This window comes from Ranitomeya variabilis, chromosome 3 (genome assembly GCF_051348905.1).
Source record: "Ranitomeya variabilis isolate aRanVar5 chromosome 3, aRanVar5.hap1, whole genome shotgun sequence".
In the NCBI taxonomy this organism is placed as follows: Eukaryota; Metazoa; Chordata; class Amphibia; order Anura; family Dendrobatidae; genus Ranitomeya; species Ranitomeya variabilis.
Window position 1 is genome coordinate 668805174 of NC_135234.1, and position 19899 is coordinate 668825072.

Consider the following 19899-nt stretch of genomic DNA (forward strand, 5'->3'; position numbering starts at 1 on the left):
AATATGACTTGTGCATACAGACATGAGCTGGGAATCACTCAGTAGGACCACCCATTGTAACATTTATCCAAGAATAAAAAAGGATATAAATCAATAAAATGCAAGTTATCCTAAACTGATTCCCACAAACCTATTTATCTATCATCTCAGCATCTCCTGCTGAGCGCTGCACATAGAGCATATACTGTGCTGCATGTTCATGGTGCAGTTCACTTAAAGAGGTGGTCTACTACAATGTATGTTGTATTTCACATACCGTAAGTCTTTTTCCAAATACCTTATATTGACATATTTCCCTCTGAGTGGCGGTATCGATCATGTGATTCCCGGCTACAGCTACTGGTGACATCTGATGATGTCACGACAACTTCTAGACTCTGTCAGTTGACCTTGCATCACCGAGATGTGACCCAGTGTCATGCACTCCTCCTGATTGACTGGGCTATGTGTGGTGTTTCACTGCACGTCACAGCCCAGTATCCAGAGCGCTTGTGGGGCTCTAACACTAAAAGCAGAGAAGAGAGGGAAAGCTTCAACGCGCTGGATACTGCGCTGTGACGTACAGGGAAATACAGCCCATAGCCCAGTCAATCAGTGAGAGTGCATGATCCTGGGTCGCACCGTGGTGATGCAAGGTCAACTTCCTGAGTCTGGAAGTTGACGTGACATCCCCAGATGTTAGCAGCTGCTGCAGCCAGGGATCGAGCGAGAAGCGATAGCGTCGCTCACAGACAAATATTTCAACATAAGGTATTTGGAAAAAGACTTATGTGAAAGGTTTAAATCGATGTGCACAATATACATTGTAGTGGACCACCTCTTCAAGCTTATCTACCAAGCCGCTATATACAAGCAGATTTCACGCCATCAAAAACAAATAAACCTGACTCTTTACAGCTCATCAATTCATTGATCTCAGTAGTAGTTTCTCAGCTACTGCAATATATATCATTTAGTACATGTAACCCTGTCTATTAGATTTCGGTGACGTGTCCAGAAAAACAAATGAGAAGAGAGAAAAACAATGACAACTTTAGCATTTTAAAAGCAATGCAGCGTGTGATTTCCTCTGGCTGCAGGCAACTATAATTGGCAGCAAAATCCTTTGTGTTTGTTCTGTTGTTATTATATTGCCTTTGCTCTCCCAGAAAACGCTGGTTTGGTTACTTTGTTATTAAAAGTGATATAGAAAGGATCTCACCACGGGAGTTATTTGGAAATGATAACATTATTCTGAATATTGTACTGGGAAAAAATGTGAGCTTGAAGCCTTATTGATCATTGACGAAGACAGAAGGTTGTGCAAGCAGTAGGACCCTGTGTGGTGGTCACTTCATGAAGATATGTGAGTAAAATAATATGCACACATGGAAGTCAATCAGGAAGACATAGCGGGAAAGGTTCGGTGGACTTCATGGTAGGCATTCCGGAGGAGCACATAAGGAAAACAGGATTCCAGCATGTCGACTGTGAGGAATGAAGACTCCTCCACAATCTGAAATACAAGAAAACACACAGTTAGATATAACAATAAAATAGGCATCATATCCTTGAGTTAAAAAATTGTAAAGGCAGCAATTGTATTAGTTTTAGCTACTGGACTGATCTATCCAACCTTAGCTGCCAACAAATTTTTGTACAAAATCCAATTAGTATTACATTTGTCACCTAGCTTTTGCTACCTCATCTGAAAGCAGCATTGTGTAGAAGAGACCTTGATTCCAGTGATGCGGCCTTTACTGGGCTGCTTAGTCTGGATACGGTTGCGCCTCACTTTTGTGATATGGGCCATCTCACCCACTATGGTCAATTGTCTCCTGATGACTGATATGGGTGAAAAGCCTTTATGCACTTGTTCATTTTAATTAACTCTTTCATATCATGATACGGATATATTACACGCCTCCTTTGACCATATATCTTCCCTATTTGGATTATTAATTTTCTCATACAAATTTTTTTATGTTTACAGTGGACTATTTTTAATAACTTACTGATAAAGATTTAATATTTTAATATATATACGGGTGGCGACTTGCCTGTATGTTTGTAATCACCCAGTGTTAGGCCTCTTTCAGACGTCTGTAAGTCACTTACTTGTTCTGTCCATGTTTTTCACGGATAGAGCGCATACCCATTATATTTTAATTGGCTTTTAATGTGTTCGGAGTTTTTTTTGAGAACCAAGTGGTTTGTAAATTATCACGGACACATGTCCATTTGTCTACAGGTCAGTAAAAATCACAGACAGAACAAAGATGGCATCAGTGTGCAATCTGTGTGTTGATTGGCATTAACATTGCAATAAATAGGAGAAACTTTGAAGTTTTATTTTTTCATCAGAGAAAAATCATTGGTGAGACACTAATAACACTAATATTAAAAGCGGACACTGACCAAACACTGACGAAGATCAGATCCAAAAACATCGATGAACAAAGGTTCTTGTTTATATGTACAGGAAAAATCACACACATCAACTATTACTCAAAATACCTGAGGCAGTATGTATCAGCATCAGCTGTTAATGGTTAGAAGTACATTGCTTATAGATTTGATTTCAATGGATTTTACTGCACCATCTCCAAATACCTAACTATGAACCAGCCTTGACCTGAGGACTTGGAAACTTTTTTTAGAAGGACAGCAATAAACAAGAAAATCCAGACCTGGAGTGCTCAAGATTCGCATCTTGTTGATTGATGGCTAAGTAAAATTTACAAATATGAACATGACGTTGGCAATATTTTGAACAAATGTATTAAATCCACTGTTACACTTTCTCCGGTGCAACGCTGTGTGGTGATCACCATGGCCTAAGCCTCAGCCTAGAACCCGCACCCAATAGCATTCCTGCATTACTTGTAATGGAGACTTGTGGTCCAAACTACAATCATTAGAGCTACCAATAACACATCTATACTCTCGAGTCCTGACAAACTCAGCACTTAAGGGGTTTTACGGCACTTCTATATTGATGACCAATCCTCAGGATAGGTCATCAATATCTATTCAGTGTGAGTGCAACACTAAGCACCCCCCACTGATCAGCTATTCCCAGTGCCAGAGGTGTCCGGGTCTGCTCAGCTCACAGGACAGCTCTGTCAATTGTAAAGTGGCCGTGACCAGATACTGTACATTCGCCTCCTATTTGACTAAAAGGGGAGCAGATGTGCAGTACCGGCTGCAGCCACTATACAGTGGACTGAGCTGTGGGGCTCTGTAACTGAGCACATCTGGTCACCACTGGCACTGGGGACAGCTATCTGGTGGAAGTGCTGGGTGTTGCACCCCCACCGATTACATAGGAATGATCTATACTAAGAATAAGGAAGTAAATAGGAAAACATGGCACTTCTGAAATTCTGGTGGTGTACAAGTAGGATAACCAAATCCGTCAGCTGCGATGTAGAAATATGTTATGATCTGGTGGCCTAGGAGCAGCATGGACGAGCTCTGGAGTAGGTGGCCTCTATACTGACCGCAGACCCTGAACTTAACACCGCAACTGTTGTGAATCCGCTTTTGGGCTCCCCTGGTGGTTGCTGGTGGTACTGGTGACTTGTGTGTCTTTGCTGTCTCAGTTCACCTGCTCCCATCAGTGTTTGGGAGTTTCCTATTTAGCCTTGCTCTCCAGTCATTTCCTTGCCGGTCATCATTGTAACCAGAGCCTTCGGTTGCATGTTCCTGCTACTAGTCTGCTGATCAGCTAAGTGGACTTTGTCCTTTTGTTTTGTATCTTTTGTCCAGTTTGCAGTTTTATTATTCTCTGTAGCTGGAAGCTCTTGTGGGCTGAAATTGCCACTCCTGTGTCATGAGTTGACACAGGAGTCTTAAAGTAATTTCAGGATGGTTTTTTGATAGGGTTTTCAGTTGACCGTGAAGTCCTCTTTTGTATCCTTCTGCTGTCTAGTAAGTGGACCTCTCTTTGCTAAATCTACCTTCATACTGTGTATGTCTTTTCCTCTAAACTCACCGTCATTACAGGTGGGGGGCTGCTATCATCTTTTGGGGTATTTCCCTAGAGGTAAGCCAGGTCTGTTCCTTCCTCTACCAGGGGTAGTTAGTCCTCCGGCTGGCGCGTGGCATCTAGGGTTAATCAGGTATGCTCCCTGGCTACTATTAGTTGTGTGGTAGATTTAGCTCACGGTCAGCTCGAGATTCCATCACCCAGAGCTCGTCCGTTATCTTTGTGTTTTGATGTTTCCCTGCCATTGGGAATCATGACAGTATGACCGGCCCGTGTTAAAGTTACTGGCAGAAGAAAGGAGAGAAAAAGAAGTCTGTAGAGTTTTTTTTTTTTTTTTCCTATGTTTGCTCCATAGTTGGATCAGTTGTATTTCAGCTCTAATTACAGCCTTTGCCTTTCTCTCCTTCTAATCCTTGAATGGCTCTGATCTCACCTGTTTAAAGATGGATCCTCAGAGCTTGGCTGCAGGTTTAAATAATCTTGCTACTAAGGTTCAAAATTTACAAGAATTTGTTATACATACTCCGATGTCTGAACCTAAGATTCCTACACCAGAGGTGTTTTCCGGAGATAGATCTCGGTTTCTGAATTTCAAATATAATTGTAAATTATTCCTTTCTCTCAGACCTCACTCCTCTGGAGATCCTGTCCAGCAGGTTAAGATTGTGATTTCTTTTCTGCGAGGTGACCCTCAAAACTGGGCATTTTCATTGACACCAGGGGATCCTGCGTTGCTCAATGTGGATGCCTTTTTTCTGGCTTTAGACTTGCTTTATGAGGAACCTAATTTGGAGATTCAAGCTGAAAAAGCTTTGATAGCCCTATCTCAAGGGCAAGATGAAGCTAAGATATACTGCCAAAAATTTCGTAAATGGTCTGTGCTTACTCAGTGGAATGAGTGCGCCCTAGCGGCAAATTTCAGAGAGGGCCTCTCTGATGCCGTTAAGGATGTTATGGTCGGGTTCCCTGCGCCTACAGGTCTGAATGAGTCCATGACAATGGCTATTCAGATTGATCGGCGTTTGCGGGAGCGCAAGCCTGTGCACCATTTGGCGGTATCTTCTGAAAAGTCGCCAGAGAATATGCAATGTGACAGAACTCTGTCCAGAAGCGAGCGGCAGAATTACAGGCGTAAAAATGGGTTATGTTTCTATTGTGGTGATTCTGCTCATGTTATATCAGCATGCTCTAAACGCACAAAGAAGGCTGACAAGTCTATTTGCACTTTACAGTCTAAATTTATTCTGTCTGTAACCTTGATTTGTTCATTATCAGTTATTACTGTGGATGCCTATGTGGACTCTGGCGCCGCCCTGAGTCTTATGGATTGGTCCTTTGCCAGGCGCTGTGGGTTTGATTTAGAGCCACTGGAAGTCCCTATACCTCTGAAGGGTATTGATTCTACCCCTTTGGCTAGTAATAAACCACAATTCTGGACGCAAGTGACTATGCGTATGACTCCAGACCATCAGGAGGTGATTCGCTTCCTTGTGTTGTACAATTTACATGATGTTTTAGTGCTTGGATTACCATGGTTACAATCTCATAACCCAGTCCTTGACTGGAAAACAATGTCTGTGATAAGCTGGGGATGTCTGGGGGCTCATGGGGATGTACCTTTGGTTTCCATTTTGTCATCTACTCCCTCTGAGATTCCAGCATTTTTGTCTGATTATCGTGATGTTTTTGAAGAGCCTAAGATTGGTTCTCTCCCTCCCCACAGAGATTGTGATTGCGCCATAGATCTGATTCCTGGCAGTAAATTTCCAAAGGGTCGTTTGTTTAATTTATCTGTGCCTGAACATGCTGCTATGCGAGAGTATATTAAGGAGTCCCTGGAAAAGGGACATATTCGTCCTTCTTCATCTCCTTTAGGAGCTGGTTTTTTCTTTGTGTCTAAGAAGGATGGCTCTCTGAGGCCTTGTATTGATTATCGACTCCTGAATAAAATTACAGTCAAATATCAGTATCCGTTGCCTTTGTTGACTGATTTGTTTGCTCGCATAAGAGGGGCTAAGTGGTTCTCTAAGATTGATCTTCGTGGGGAGTATAATTTGGTGTGAATTAAGCAGGGGGATGAGTGGAAAACCGCATTTAATACGCCTGAGGGCCATTTTGAGTATTTAGTAATGCCTTTCGGCCTTTCAAATGCACCTTCGGTCTTTCAGTCCTTTATGCATGATATTTTCCGTGAATATTTGGATAAATTTATGATTGTGTATTTGGACGATATTTTGATTTTTTCTGATGACTGGGAGTCTCATGTTCAACAGGTCAGGAGGGTTTTTCAGGTTTTGCGGACTAGTTCTTTGTGTGTAAAGGGTTCAAAGTGTGTTTTTGGGGTTCAAAAGATTTCTTTTTTGGGGTACATTTTTTCCCCTTCTTCTGTTGAGATGGACCCTGTTAAGGTTCGGGCTATTTGTGACTGGACGCAGCCTACTTCTCTTAAGAGTCTTCAGAAATTCTTGGGCTTTGCTAATTTCTATCGTCGATTTATAACTGGGTTTTCTGGCGTTGCTAAACCTTTGACTGATTTGACTAGAAAGGGTGCTGATGTTGCCGATTAGTCCCCTGCTGCTGTGGAGGCCTTTCGGGAGCTTAAGCACCGCTTTTCGTCTGCTCCTGTGTTGCGCCAGCCTGATGTTTCTCTTCCCTTTCAGGTTGAGGTCGATGCTTCCGAGATCGGAGCAGGGGCGGTTTTGTCGCAGAAAAGTTCCGATTGCTCAGTGATGAGACCTTGTGCGTTCTTTTCTCGTAAATTTTCGGCCGCCGAGCGAAACTATGATGTTGGTAATCGGGAGCTTTTGGCCATGAAGTGGGCGTTTGAGGAGTGGCGTCATTGGCTTGAGGGTGCCAGACATCAGGTGGTGGTTTTGACTGATCACAAGAATCTGATTTATCTGGAGTCTGCCAGGCGCCTGAATCCTAGACAGGCACGCTGGTCGTTGTTTTTTTCTCGGTTTAATTTTGTGGTCTCATACTTACCGGGTTCTGGAAATGTGAAGGCAGATGCTCTTTCTAGGAGTTTTGAGCCTGACTCTCCTGGGGATTCTGAACCTGCTGGTATCCTTAAGGATGGGGTGGTTTTGTCTGCTGTCTCCCCAGACTTGCGACGTGCTTTGCAAGAATTTCAGGCAGATAGACCTGATCATTGTCCACCTGGTAGACTGTTTGTTCCTGATGATTGGACCAGTAGAGTCATCTCGGAAGTTCATTCTTCTACTCTGGCAGGTCATCCTGGAATTTTTGGTACTAGAGATTTGGTGGCTAGGTCCTTCTGGTGGCCTTCCCTGTCTCGAGATGTGCGTGTTTTTGTGCAGTCTTGTGATGTTTGTGCTCGGGCCAAGCCTTGTTGTTCTAGGGCTAGTGGGTTATTGTTGCCCTTGCCTATTCCGAAGAGGCCTTGGACGCACATCTCTATGGACTTTATTTCTGATCTCCCTGTTTCTCAGAAGATGTCTGTCATCTGGGTGGTGTGTGACCGTTTTTCTAAAATGGTCCATTTGGTGCCATTGCCTAAGTTGCCTTCCTCATCTGAATTGGTCCCTCTGTTTTTTCAAAATGTGGTTCGCCTGCATGGGATTCCGGAAAACATCGTTTCTGACAGGGGAACCCAGTTCGTGTCTAGATTTTGGCGGACATTCTGTTCCAGGTTGGGAATTGATTTGTCTTTTTCGTCTGCATTCCATCCTCAGACTAATGGCCAGACGGAGCGAGCTAATCAAACTTTGGAGACTTATTTGAGGTGTTTTGTGTCTGCGGATCAGGATGACTGGGTTGCCTTTTTGCCGTTGGCAGAGTTTGCTCTTAATAATCGGGCTAGTTCTGCCACTTTGGTTTCCCCTTTCTTTTGCAATTCAGGGTTTCACCCTCGTTTTTCATCTGGTCAGGTGGAATCTTCGGATTGTCCGGGAGTTGATGGGGACTTGGTGTGGTTGTCTTCCCGTTTTGTCCCTATGAGGGTTTCTTCTCCTAAGTTTAAGCCCCGGTTCATCGGTCCTTATAGGATTTTGGAGATTCTTAACCCTGTGTCCTTTCGTTTGGACCTCCCGGCATCTTTCGCTATCCATAATGTATTCCATCGGTCGTTGTTGCGGAGGTATGAGGTACCGGTGGTTCCTTCTACTGAACCTCCTGCTCCTGTGCTGGTAGGGGGTGAATTGGAGTACGTTGTGGAGAAGATCCTGGACTCCCGTATTTCCAGACGGAGACTTCAGTATCTGGTTAAATGGAAGGGCTATGGTCAAGAAGATAATTCTTGGGTAACTGCCTCTGATGTTCATGCCTCGGATTTGGTTCGTGCCTTTCATAGGGCTCATCCAGATCGTCCTGGTGGTTCTCGTGAGGGTTCGGTGCCCCCTCCTTAAGGGGGGGTACTGTTGTGAATCCGCTTTTGGGCTCCCCTGGTGGTTGCTGGTGGTACTGGTGACTTGTGTGTCTTTGCTGTCTCAGTTCACCTGCTCCCATCAGTGTTTGGGAGTTTCCTATTTAGCCTTGCTCTCCAGTCATTTCCTTGCCGGTCATCATTGTAACCAGAGCCTTCGGTTGCATGTTCCTGCTACTAGTCTGCTGATCAGCTAAGTGGTCTTTGTCCTTTTGTTTTGTATCTTTTGTCCAGTTTGCAGTTTTGTTATTCTCTGTAGCTGGAAGCTCTTGTGGGCTGAAATTGCCACTCCTGTGTCATGAGTTGACACAGGAGTCTTAAAGTAATTTCAGGATGGTTTTTTGATAGGGTTTTCAGTTGACCGTGACGTCCTCTTTTGTATCCTTCTTCTATCTAGTAAGTGGACCTCTCTTTGCTAAATCTACCTTCATACTGTGTATGTCTTTTCCTCTAAACTCACCGTCATTACATGTGGGGGGCTGCTATCATCTTTTGGGGTATTTCCCTAGAGGTAAGCCAGGTCTGTTCCTTCCTCTACCCGGGGTAGTTAGTCCTCCGGCTGGCGCGTGGCATCTAGGGTTAATCAGGTATGCTCCCTGGCTACTATTAGTTGTGTGGTAGATTTAGCTCACGGTCAGCTCGAGATTCCATCACCCAGAGCTCATCCGTTATCTTTGTGTTTTGATGTTTCCCTGCCATTGGGAATCATGACACGCAACTATAAGTAGCCGTGGGATGTTCCTGTCACTCCCTCGACACCTCGTCACAGCCGGAGGACTAATTACCCCTAAAGAAAGAAACAGGAAAACTATCTTGCCTCAGAGAAAATCCCCAAAGGAAAGACAGCCCCCCACAAATATTGACTGTGAGAGGAGAGGGAAATTACAAACGCAGACTGAAAACAGAATTTAGCAAAGGAGGCCACGCTACCTAGAAAGAAAAGACAGGACAGAGTACTGTGCGGTCAGTATTTAAATACTACAAAAATCCACCACAGAGAATACAAAAATCTCCACACCTAACTAAAGGCATGGAGGGTAATAAATCCTTACACAGACAAAGCTGGACAAGAAAAAACATAGCAATTCACTGAACTATAAAGTCCACCGCATGTGGACTGCAAAAACCAAGCCAGGACTTATCTTTGATGATTTGGACAATCCAGCAGGAGAAACCAAGCAGAGATGTGAATCCTCCAGAAAAACAATGGACAACTGGCACTCACTAAAGGGTGAAGCCAGACTAAATAGCCCCGTCCAAAGTGGAAGCACCTGATGACTGCTGTGAAGGACAAACAGCAGCACTACCACTTATAACCACCGGAGGGAGCCCAAGAGCAGAACCCACAACAGAATTCACAACAGAAATACTTGCCACTCATATAGGTGTATTCAAGAACTTATTTATTGAGTGAAGAAATTCCAGAAAATTAAGAGACTCTTCGGTCAAAACCTGACCTTCATCAGTCATCTGGATAGAGGAGATCTGTGTGAAGATGCGCTGTGTGAGGGTCAGCGCTTCCTGTCTTAGCAGTGGACACTGCAGACTCTCACACAGCACACCTTCACACAGATCTACTCTATCCAGATGACTGATGAAATTCAGGTATTGAATGAAAAGTCTCTTAATTTTCTAGAATTTCTATACTAAGGATAGGCCATCAATATTAAAGTCCTGGACAACCCTTTAAACACTTCCACATCTGTAAAAAATTTAGTTTATAGATGTACTCAGCCATTAAAACCATGGTTAGAAAATAGTAGGCAGCCTCCAGGCTTGAGTGGTATAAAAAATAACTTCTTTTTTTCTGCCAGACAGGATGCAACGTTTCAAGCTAATACAGGTCTTTATCTAATTGTATATTTTTCCAAGTGAGCTCCTTGGGATTTTATGGCTAAAAGTACTTGGATTCCTCCTACTTATCCAGGATGAGTGCTGCAGGCAATCTTTTTTTTTACTATTGATTAAAATCATTCTTGTCATTGCAAAGCACTTGACACTTTAGTGAGTTACACACCAATAAGTTGACGGTGTAATATTCTGCAAATAATATGGTTTCTTTGATCTATACAACAAGGTTATAATAGAAAATGTATTAAAAGTAAAAAGAGAAGTAAAAAAGAGATTGAAAAACATTACTGGAGTTTGACATGTGCTGGGAATACTGAGTAATGGAACGATGATCATTGCTACATGGATGGGAATGTGGCTAATAAATAACCCCTGCTGTGCACTGATGAGAAGCTGCTTGCTATATTTCCCTCTAGACCATGCATAGTCTTCAGTAAATGGGTAATAAGAATTATCATGTGTCTACATAGATAGACAAATGAAGCAAGGTTTCGTAAATACATGTATTGATTTAGACAGCTTTAGTCACTCTCATCCCCACTGTGATAATATAGAGCTGCTCAGGAACAAGCCCAAACTTCATTACGTCTGTCACAGCGAGTGCACATCAGCACTCAGCGCAGGGAAAAAACCCTCATGGAATTAGCTACATAATTGGCTCTGCAGAGGAAATCTCGCCGTGCAAACAGAAAAAAATCTAAATTATTTAACTTCACTTGAATTAATTATCTGTTTTATTGTTTGAAATCTGATAAAGTAGATTCCATCAGATGAATATGTCATAGTAATAATGGATTTGGCTAAGATGGTTGCTTATTCCTGGCTTGCCTGTTCTTGGCTAAATGTAGGGTCAAGTTTACCGACTTGAAAATATGGTTGCTTCACTTCTTATTTTACATGACAATTCAAGAGGTGGTTTCCACACTTTTCATACCAATATGGTTCCTGGCACACCGGGTGTATGTAAAATAAAGACATTGCTGCTAGTGATGGGTAAAATGGCCACAGCAGCCTTTTGTTATTATTATTATTATTTATTGTTATAGCTCCATTTATTCCATGGCGCTTTACATGTGAGGAGGGGTATACATAATAAAAACAATAATCTTAAACAATACAAGTCATAACTGGAGGAGAGAGGACCCTGCCCGTGAAGGCTCACAATCTACAAGGGATGGGTGAGAATACAGTAGGTGAGGGTAGAGCTGGTCATGCAGCGGTTTAGTCGATCGATGGTTACTGCAGGTTGTAGGCTTGTCGGAAGAGGTGGGTCTTCAGGCTCTTTTTGAAGGTTTCGATGGTATGCGAGAGTCTGATGTGTTGTGGTAGAGGGTTTTTGTTAAAAATTTACACACAAAACTCAGAGCGCCTACAACAATGGCGACCCCACAACAATATAAACAATGTAAATACTAAATGGCTATAAAAAGCTAATAGGTCTAGTCTAGAGGCAAACCCCACATGCTACAAAGGACATTACCAATTAACTAGCCTCTAAACCAGACTTATCACCACACGAAAGACCTGGCCATGTAACACCTTATACGTCCTGTACCCGCCATAACTCCAAGGCTTGTTCAATACCATCCCTCAGACCCAGCATCCACAAATCAAGCGTTGAGATGGACACCAATTTCTGGTGACAAAACAGGCAACGGTCTTATTCACTTTAATTCTTGTTCTGTTCAATTTATCAACCGACCTCGAGTATCTGCATGTCTACGTCAAACTTCACCTCACCAGGTGATCTCATAATAGCCAGGTTTTCACACTGTGAGGCACAGGAGGCGGATACACAGGTGGAAGCTACTCTGTTATAGCCTGTAACTAGCTGCCTAGGGACGAACACACTGAAAGTATAAGGTGCTTAGGCTTTGATGACTGACTGGTCATAAGGAGTAAGAGCCACCGAGCAAAGGGAATGTGTGATGGCGATGTGTGACAGCATAAACTGAATTGCTTGTAGGCCAGGAGATGTGGGGGAACCTACAGAAAGTGAGGGGACATTACATAGACCGCTTGTGTACTGCAGGTACTGGACATAACAATATCTGAAGCACTTCTTACCGATGAATAGAAGCTAGTTCTAGTGTAACCAATAATCCGGCATTCAGAAAGGGATTGCTGAGATGAGACATTCCTTTAATGTTACATAAAAGCCATAGATATACACAGGTAAATTAATGTCATTGTAGTGTTACCTATAGCTCAGAAGAAGGATGTACATAGGTCTGTGTGTGCTCTGACAATTCTGTCTTTGCAGTGTCTCCACAGGTTCTTATGCAATGCAAGCGTTCAATGTTCCTAATTATAGTATATAATACTCTGCTCCTAATGAAATGTGCGTGTTATTTTCTTCAGCGCAGCACATTTTCCTTCTGTCTCCTAGCAGCATCCTGGATATTCAGGAAGAAATGTCAATGTATTTTCATATATCTGATTCACGTTCAATGCCATGAAGATTTTAACCTTCTCTTGTCTGATTACATTTCCAAACTATGGCAGAAGGACAGGACATCTGCAGGGCTGGGGCATTAATAGTTATTTATCCCATTTAAAGGTTGACAGACATAAATCTGTGAACAGCAGGAACATTTTGAAAAATTACCAAAACAATGCAGACATTGTGCAAAATGTTTCTGCTATGCTGTAATATTTATCCAAATAGAAAACTTTTTGTCACTAAAATCACAAACAGGGCATATTCTAATTACAATTAAGACATTTTCTAGTATGATCTACCACGAGACGAGAGGTTTGACATTCAAAAATGAGGAGATGACCCAAACTGACCACTTCATTGGAATCAATGAAATGGTCATTACGGGCCCTTAGATCCACGGTTGAGATGGAACTTACATCTGTTCTACGGGATCACAAATGCATCCGTAAGACTTTAGTTTGAAAATGGCCTGACAAGATAAGATAAAACAGAGCATAATTCTATTTATGAAGATCCAGCTAGTCGGGGTCTTTAAACCCCTTCCCGACATGTGACGGAATAGTACGTCACATGTCGGGACCCCCGCTTTGATGTGCGCTCCGGCGGTGAGCGCACATCAAAGTCGCGACATGTCAGCTGTTTTTTACAGCTGACATGTGCGCGCAATAGCGGCGGGTGAAATCGCGATCACCCGCCGCTATTAACTAGTTAAATGCCGCTGTCAAACGCAGACAGCGGCATTTAACTACCGCATCCGGCCGTGCGGCCGGATATGAGCGCATCGCCGACCCCCGTCACATGATCGGGGGTCGGCGATGCTCCTCCATTGTAACCATAGAGGTCCTTGAGACCTCTATGGTTACTGATTGCCGGTGGCTGTGAGCGCCCCCCTGTGGTCGGCGCTCACAGCACACCTGCATTTTAGCTACATAACAGCGATCTGATGATCGCTGTTATGTAGCAGAGCCGATCGGGATGTGCCTGCTTCTAGCCTCCCATGGAGGCTATAGAAGCATGGCAAAAGTAAAAAAAAAAAGTTTTTAAAAATGTGAAGAAAATAAAAAAAATATAAAAGTTTAAATCACCCCCCTTTCGCCCCAATCAAAATAAATCAATAAAAAAAAAACCCAACCTACACATATTTGGTATCGCCGCGTTCAGAATCGCCCGATCTATCAATAAAAAAAAGCATTAACCTGATCGCTAAATGGCGTAATGAGAAAAAAATTCGAAACGCCAGATTTAGGTTTTTTTGGTCGCCACGACATTGCATTAAAATGCAATAACGGGCGATCAAAAGAACGTATCTACACCAAAATGCTATCATTAAAAACGCCAGCTCGGCACGCAAAAAATAAGCCCTCACCTGACCCCAGATCACGAAAAATGGAGACGCTACGAGTATCGGAAAATGGCGCAATTTTGTTTTGTTTTTTGCAAAGTTTGGAATTTTTTTTCACCACTTAGGTGAAAAATAACCTAGTCATGTGAGGTGTCTATGAACTCGTAGTGACCTGGAGAATCATAATGGCAGGTCAGTTTTAGCATTTAGTGAACCTAGCAAAATAGGCAAGCAAAAAACAAGTGTGGGATTGCACTTTTTTTGCAATTTCACTGCACTTGGAATTTTTTCCCCGTTTTCTAGTACACGACATGCTAAAACCAATGATGTCGTTCAAAAGTACAACTCGTCCCGCAAAAAATAAGCCCTCACATGGCCAAATTGACGGAAAAATAAAAAAGTTATGGCTCTGGGAAGGAGGGGAGCGAAAAACGAAAACGGAAAAACGGAAAAAGCTCCGGGGGTGAAGGGGTTAAAGGGAAGCTGTCAGCACAGAATGACAGTTCAAAGCAAGTACAGGTGCTCGGTGGCGTGATCAAACATTTATGTGCACCTTACAAAACTACTTGTTTTCCTGTTTTCCATCGAGGTCTGAATTTCTCTGGCTTTATAAAGTCAGCAGAGTTGTCAATCAAAGAAGAGGAAAGGGATGGAGATAGAGGGAAAAAAATAAATCAGAAAGAGCACTTGTCTGGCCACACCAAGGGTATGCTGAGTGTTTGGACTTGTTTGAAGAGTCATTTTGGGTTTACAGAGTCCCTTTAAGGCATTGCTTTGAGGAGACGTATGCAAAGATTTTCTCCTTCAGAATAAAGAAGCAGTATTCCCAACACCTTCTGTAGATGTCTTTACAGGGTTGCCACATAAGGAAGGAAATAGAGAGACCAATTTTATCTTGAGCTATTTTCCAAAATGCAAAACAGACCAAATCAGACTTCTTCCAGTTTCTGAAATTAAATAAATAAATAAATAAGAGAGAAGTGTATTGGATATACAAATTACATACTATTCATCCAAAAGGTCTTAATGAGCTGGTAGATCTTTTTTGATAAGCCATCCTTTATGGTTTCTTGTCCCTAGTGGCCCGACGGATCTCCTAATCACATATCCATTCCCCAGAAATGGAGATTTAGTATAATGACAATGGGAAGTATTTGGTGTTCAGCCTTGCCCAAAACCTATGGGTTCAAGTCTAGCCATTTTTACAAAATCTTAACACATTTTTGATTATAGGTTTTATATATGGTTTTAAATCAAAAATTGACTGTCCAAAGGTTTAATGTGTTTTATCAGAGGTTATATATTGATATAAAGATATTGTGACTGTCGTGTGACATCATGATATTGGAGGGGCATTTTCTCAGGAAGTGATGTTTGTTTGTTTGGGACGTCATGAAGGTTTTGTCTAAAGCCTCAACCATTCCCAACAAGTGTAGAGATAGTATGATGGTAATGGGGAACCCTAAGTGTTCTGGCTTGCCCAAAACTTGTGAGTTTGATTCCAGCCAACTCCTTTTTTAACCCCTTTATGACCTCGGACGGGATAGTACGTCCGAGGTCAGAACCCCCGCTTTGATGCGGGCTCCGGTGGTGAGTCCACATCAAAGCCACGACATGTCAGCTGTTTTGAACAGCTGACATGTGCGCCCAATAGCGGCGAGTGGAATCGCGATCCACCCGCCGCTATTAACTAGTTAAATGCCACTGTCAAACGCTGACAGTGGCATTTAACTACCGCTTCCGGCCTCACGGCGAGAAATGCGCTCATCGCCAACCCCCGTCACATGATCGGGGGTCAGCAATGTGTCAGGATAGTAAACATAGAGGTCCTTGAGACCTCTATGGTTACTGATGCCAGCTTGCTGTGAGCGCTACCCTGTGGTCGGCGCTCAAAGCAAGCCTGTAATTCAGCTGCATAGGAGCGATCTGATGATCGCTCCTATGTAGCAGAGCCGATCCAGTTGTGCCAGCTTCTAGCCTCCCATGGAGGCTATTGAAGCATGGCAAAAGTAAAAAAAAAGTTTAAAAAAATATGAAATAAATAAAAATATAAAAGTTTAAATCACTCCCCTTTTGCCCCATTCAAAATAAAACAATAAAAATAAAATAAAATATACACATATTAGGTATCGCTGAGTTCAGAATCGCCCGATCTATCAATAAAAAAAAAGTATTAACCTGATCGCTAAATGGCATAGCGAGAAAAAAATTTGAAATGCCAAAATTACGTTTTTTCGGTTGCTGCAACATTGCATTAAAATGCAATAACGGGCGATCAAAAGAACGTATGTGCACCAAAATGGTATCACTAAAAAACGTCAGCTTGGCACGCAAAAAATAAGCCCTCACCTAACCCCAGATCACGAAAATGGAGACGCTATGGGTATCGGAAAATGTCGCAATTTTTTTTTTTCTAGCAAAGTTTGGAATTTTTTTTCACCACTTAGATAAAAAATAACCTAGACATGTTTAGTGTCTATGAACTCGTACTGACCTGGAGAATCATGATGGGTGGTCAGTTTTAGCATTTATGGAACATAGCAAAAAAGCCAAACAAAAAACACGCATGGGATTGCACGTTTTTTGCAATTTCACTGCACTTGGAATTTTTTTCCCATTTTCTAATACACGTCATGGTAAAACCAATGATGTCGTTCAAAAGTACAACTCGTCCCTCACATGGCCATATTGACAGAAAAATAAAAAAGTTATGGTTCTGGGAGGAGGGGAGTGAAAAACGAACACGGAAAAACAAAAAATCCCAAGGTCATGAAGGGGTTAAAAAATGCAGCAATCATTGCTTTTTTATATATATTTTTTTAATTAAAGACTGAAGTTTTAGGTGGATAGTGTGTTTCATCAGAGTTTAGATTTTGAAATAAAGTCATTGTAACTGGTGTATGACATTCTGACACTGGAGGGGGCATCCCCACATGAAGTGAGGTCGGTTTGTTTGTAATTGTGATGCCATGAAGATTCTGTATAAAACCCCTGCTGTAAACAGACACTGTAAAATCTTTGGCCCCGAGGAAGTGGCAGATTGCCACGAAACACGTCGGCACAATAAAGCTTTCGAGAACATTTCCATCGTGTGTGGTCAGCGCGGATACATTGAGAAACCCGGTCTTTTCCTTCCTTCTTTGTCTCTTTCTTCCAGTTTCTGCAACACTGTCTTGTCCAGGAAACATCCTTGGCATATTTCTACATGAGCCGCTCTGAACCTCTAACTGCATCTACTTTAATCTACTCTCCTAATATTCACTTACAGTAAAGACCAGAGGCATGTATTATTCTTTGGTCAATGCTATTAATTCTTAACAATTTAAATAGATTTTTTTCTGAAAACTCAGAGGAGGATTTAGCTGTTCTTCCTTATTTATTGGGGAATCCCATTACTGATTTCTCATTACTGGCTTATATTATTGTGCCTGTTATTTTAATCTCACAATAAACAAATTCATTTATGTCACGTTCTATCAAATCATGCAGCAGATCAAGTTTAAAATCAATGTGTTTGGTTTCACATTGATCTTCTCACTGCATGCAAGTTTAATGCATCCTTGGTTGTCTTTGTAAATCATCATTGGTTGAGTTGTTGGCTTACCAAAATTGTCTAATAATTGGTTTAACCAAATGACCTCTTGACCTGCATGGGCTGCAGACACATACTCTGCTTCTGTAGATGACAAGGCTACAGACATCAGTTTTCTGCTAGGCCAAGAAAATGAACTTTCTCTCAGCTTAAACAAATAGTTACTTGTTGATTTATCATCACTTAAATCATCGGCCCAATGTCTTGAGTCTCCTTCAAAAATCGAAGAACTCTCTTAACAGCATTCCAGTCCTTTTGGCGTGGTTTTTCCACATATCTGCAGAGAATTCCAATTGTTGCTGCAGTATCCGGTTGTGACGCCCCAGGGTCCTGGTTGTCACAGTGGCATTGCTTTCCCCTTGGGGAGAGTGATGTCACTCTTGGAAGCAATTAAGGATACCTTTCACCAGGTAATCACTTACATACAACACGTTCATACTCCAGGCCAGAAGGGGGAGCTCTGAACCCGGATTAAGGGGAACTTCCCTTATATATTCTGGCTGGAGAGGAAGTTAGAGAGCATTCTGTCAGAGGACAGAGAAGAGAGCAGACAGACAGAGTGTCGGAAGGTCTGAAGGGGCCGTGTAGTCCGAGGTACTACAGCTCCTGGAGGAAGACAACAGAAGGAACAAACAGTTTGTAGAAAGAGAGCAGGAGAGAGAAAGCACAGGAGAATAATACCAGTGGAGCAGAGCAGTGATTTGGCTACCTCCCTGGCTAGCACAGATTCCGGTAGCCGGAAGACCAAGGCCGTGTTGAACTCTAATGTGGCATAGCTGAAACCAGCAGGACAGCTGGATTGCAAATCACCTGTCCACCTTTATACCCAGGAGACACAGTGATTAATATAGGGTTGTGATAGAGACCCTGTAAAAAGGCCTGCTTCACTTGTCATACGGGTAGTGACCTAACCTGTATGGAGGACAGAGAGAAACTGTGAGGACCTTATCAGAAGCCATAGGCAGTAAGGGACTACAACACCACCACACTTTGGGAAGGGCTTTTACCTCCACCTGGTCAGAGGACTCTGGATTCGCTTCCAAGCTGGCCGGACCCTGCCTATACCTGTTGTCTGGTGCCCTGGGCTGCGGTTGCCTGAAGCTACTGTAAACCAGGTAAAGAGAGTGCAAACCTGTGTCCTCGTTCTTCACTGCACTTCTCACCATCTTCACCTATACACCGGGAGCCCTGGGGACCTACTTCACCTGTGGGAAGTTATACCATCTAGCTGCCATAACATCACCCCAGAGGACCCCTTTAAGCAGCATCGGTCCCTACTGACCGAATACCAAAGGTGGCATCACGAATAGACCTTATTACATCCTTTAAAGACTTTCCCCTTTTAATTGGGCTCCCAGGACCACGGACCGGGTTGCAGCCACCATGACATCCCCTTTAAGTTCCGGACCTGGTACCAAGTACCCCATGGCCCTGGTGGGCGACTCACAGTCAAGTCATAGTTGCTATATATAGCAGTGCCCCCACTGACTGTATTTTTCATTGTTAGGTAACAGATCATCTTCTCTTTCCAACTTTAAGTAGGATGGTTCCAGTTGCGGTTAATATACCTTTGGCTTTTGACATTCCAAATTGTTTCAGAATTGACATCATTTTTGTTCTTCGGTTTAGGAGAAAGATTCCATCTTTTTTCTCTTTGGACCTGGATTCCTAGATAATATGTCACCTTTCCAAGTTCTTTCATTTCAAAATTGTGATTCAGAATTTTAATCATCTTTGCAATTTCTGTTCCCTTTTGATGAACCATAGTCACATTATCCACATCTAAGAGAATATACATACACTCTCCATCTGTGCATTTTGTGTATAAACATGGAACTGCTTGACCTCTTTTAATTCCTCCTTCCAATAAGACTTTGTTCATTTTGTTCTTGCCAATAGCTTAAACCCATAGAGAGATTTTTGTAGTTTGCAAATAAGATTCTCTTCACCTGCTTTGATATTACCCTCTGGTTGAGTCATGTACAAGTCTCCTTCAATGTCACCATTTAGAATTTTCCTCTGAGGAAGCCACGCTTTGTAGCGATATACGTGGGGTCTTTTCCTCCGTGCACCATGCTGTGACTGGGTGGCACTAATATGTCTACCAACAGGTTTTATACAGCCTTGCTCTTTTTGGCTTTCATTGCTTCATATTAGCTATTTTTTCACTCTTTATCCAAGGCATTTATTCTTTGGGTCTCTTTACAAGTTTTCTTTTTATAAAGTTTTCTGCTTATATATACTTAGACATATTGCTGTTTTCTGCTGTTATCTATACATACTATTTCTTATAAAATCAGCTATCACAGTGCAGGCT

At 42.4% G+C, this 19899-nt stretch overlaps 1 protein-coding gene across 1 annotated transcript in view; it reads right to left on the reverse strand.

The window, feature by feature from the left end:
• Positions 1 to 454: 454 nt before the first annotated feature.
• The window catches only part of NCKAP1L (NCK associated protein 1 like), a 325756-nt gene continuing 306311 nt past the window's right edge, over positions 455 to 19899 (reverse strand). The window contains exon 31 of the mRNA XM_077297911.1: positions 455 to 1495. Coding sequence (XP_077154026.1) covers positions 1379 to 1495 — 117 coding nt within the window. The 3' untranslated portion in view covers positions 455 to 1378. The remainder of the gene's footprint in view (positions 1496 to 19899) is intronic.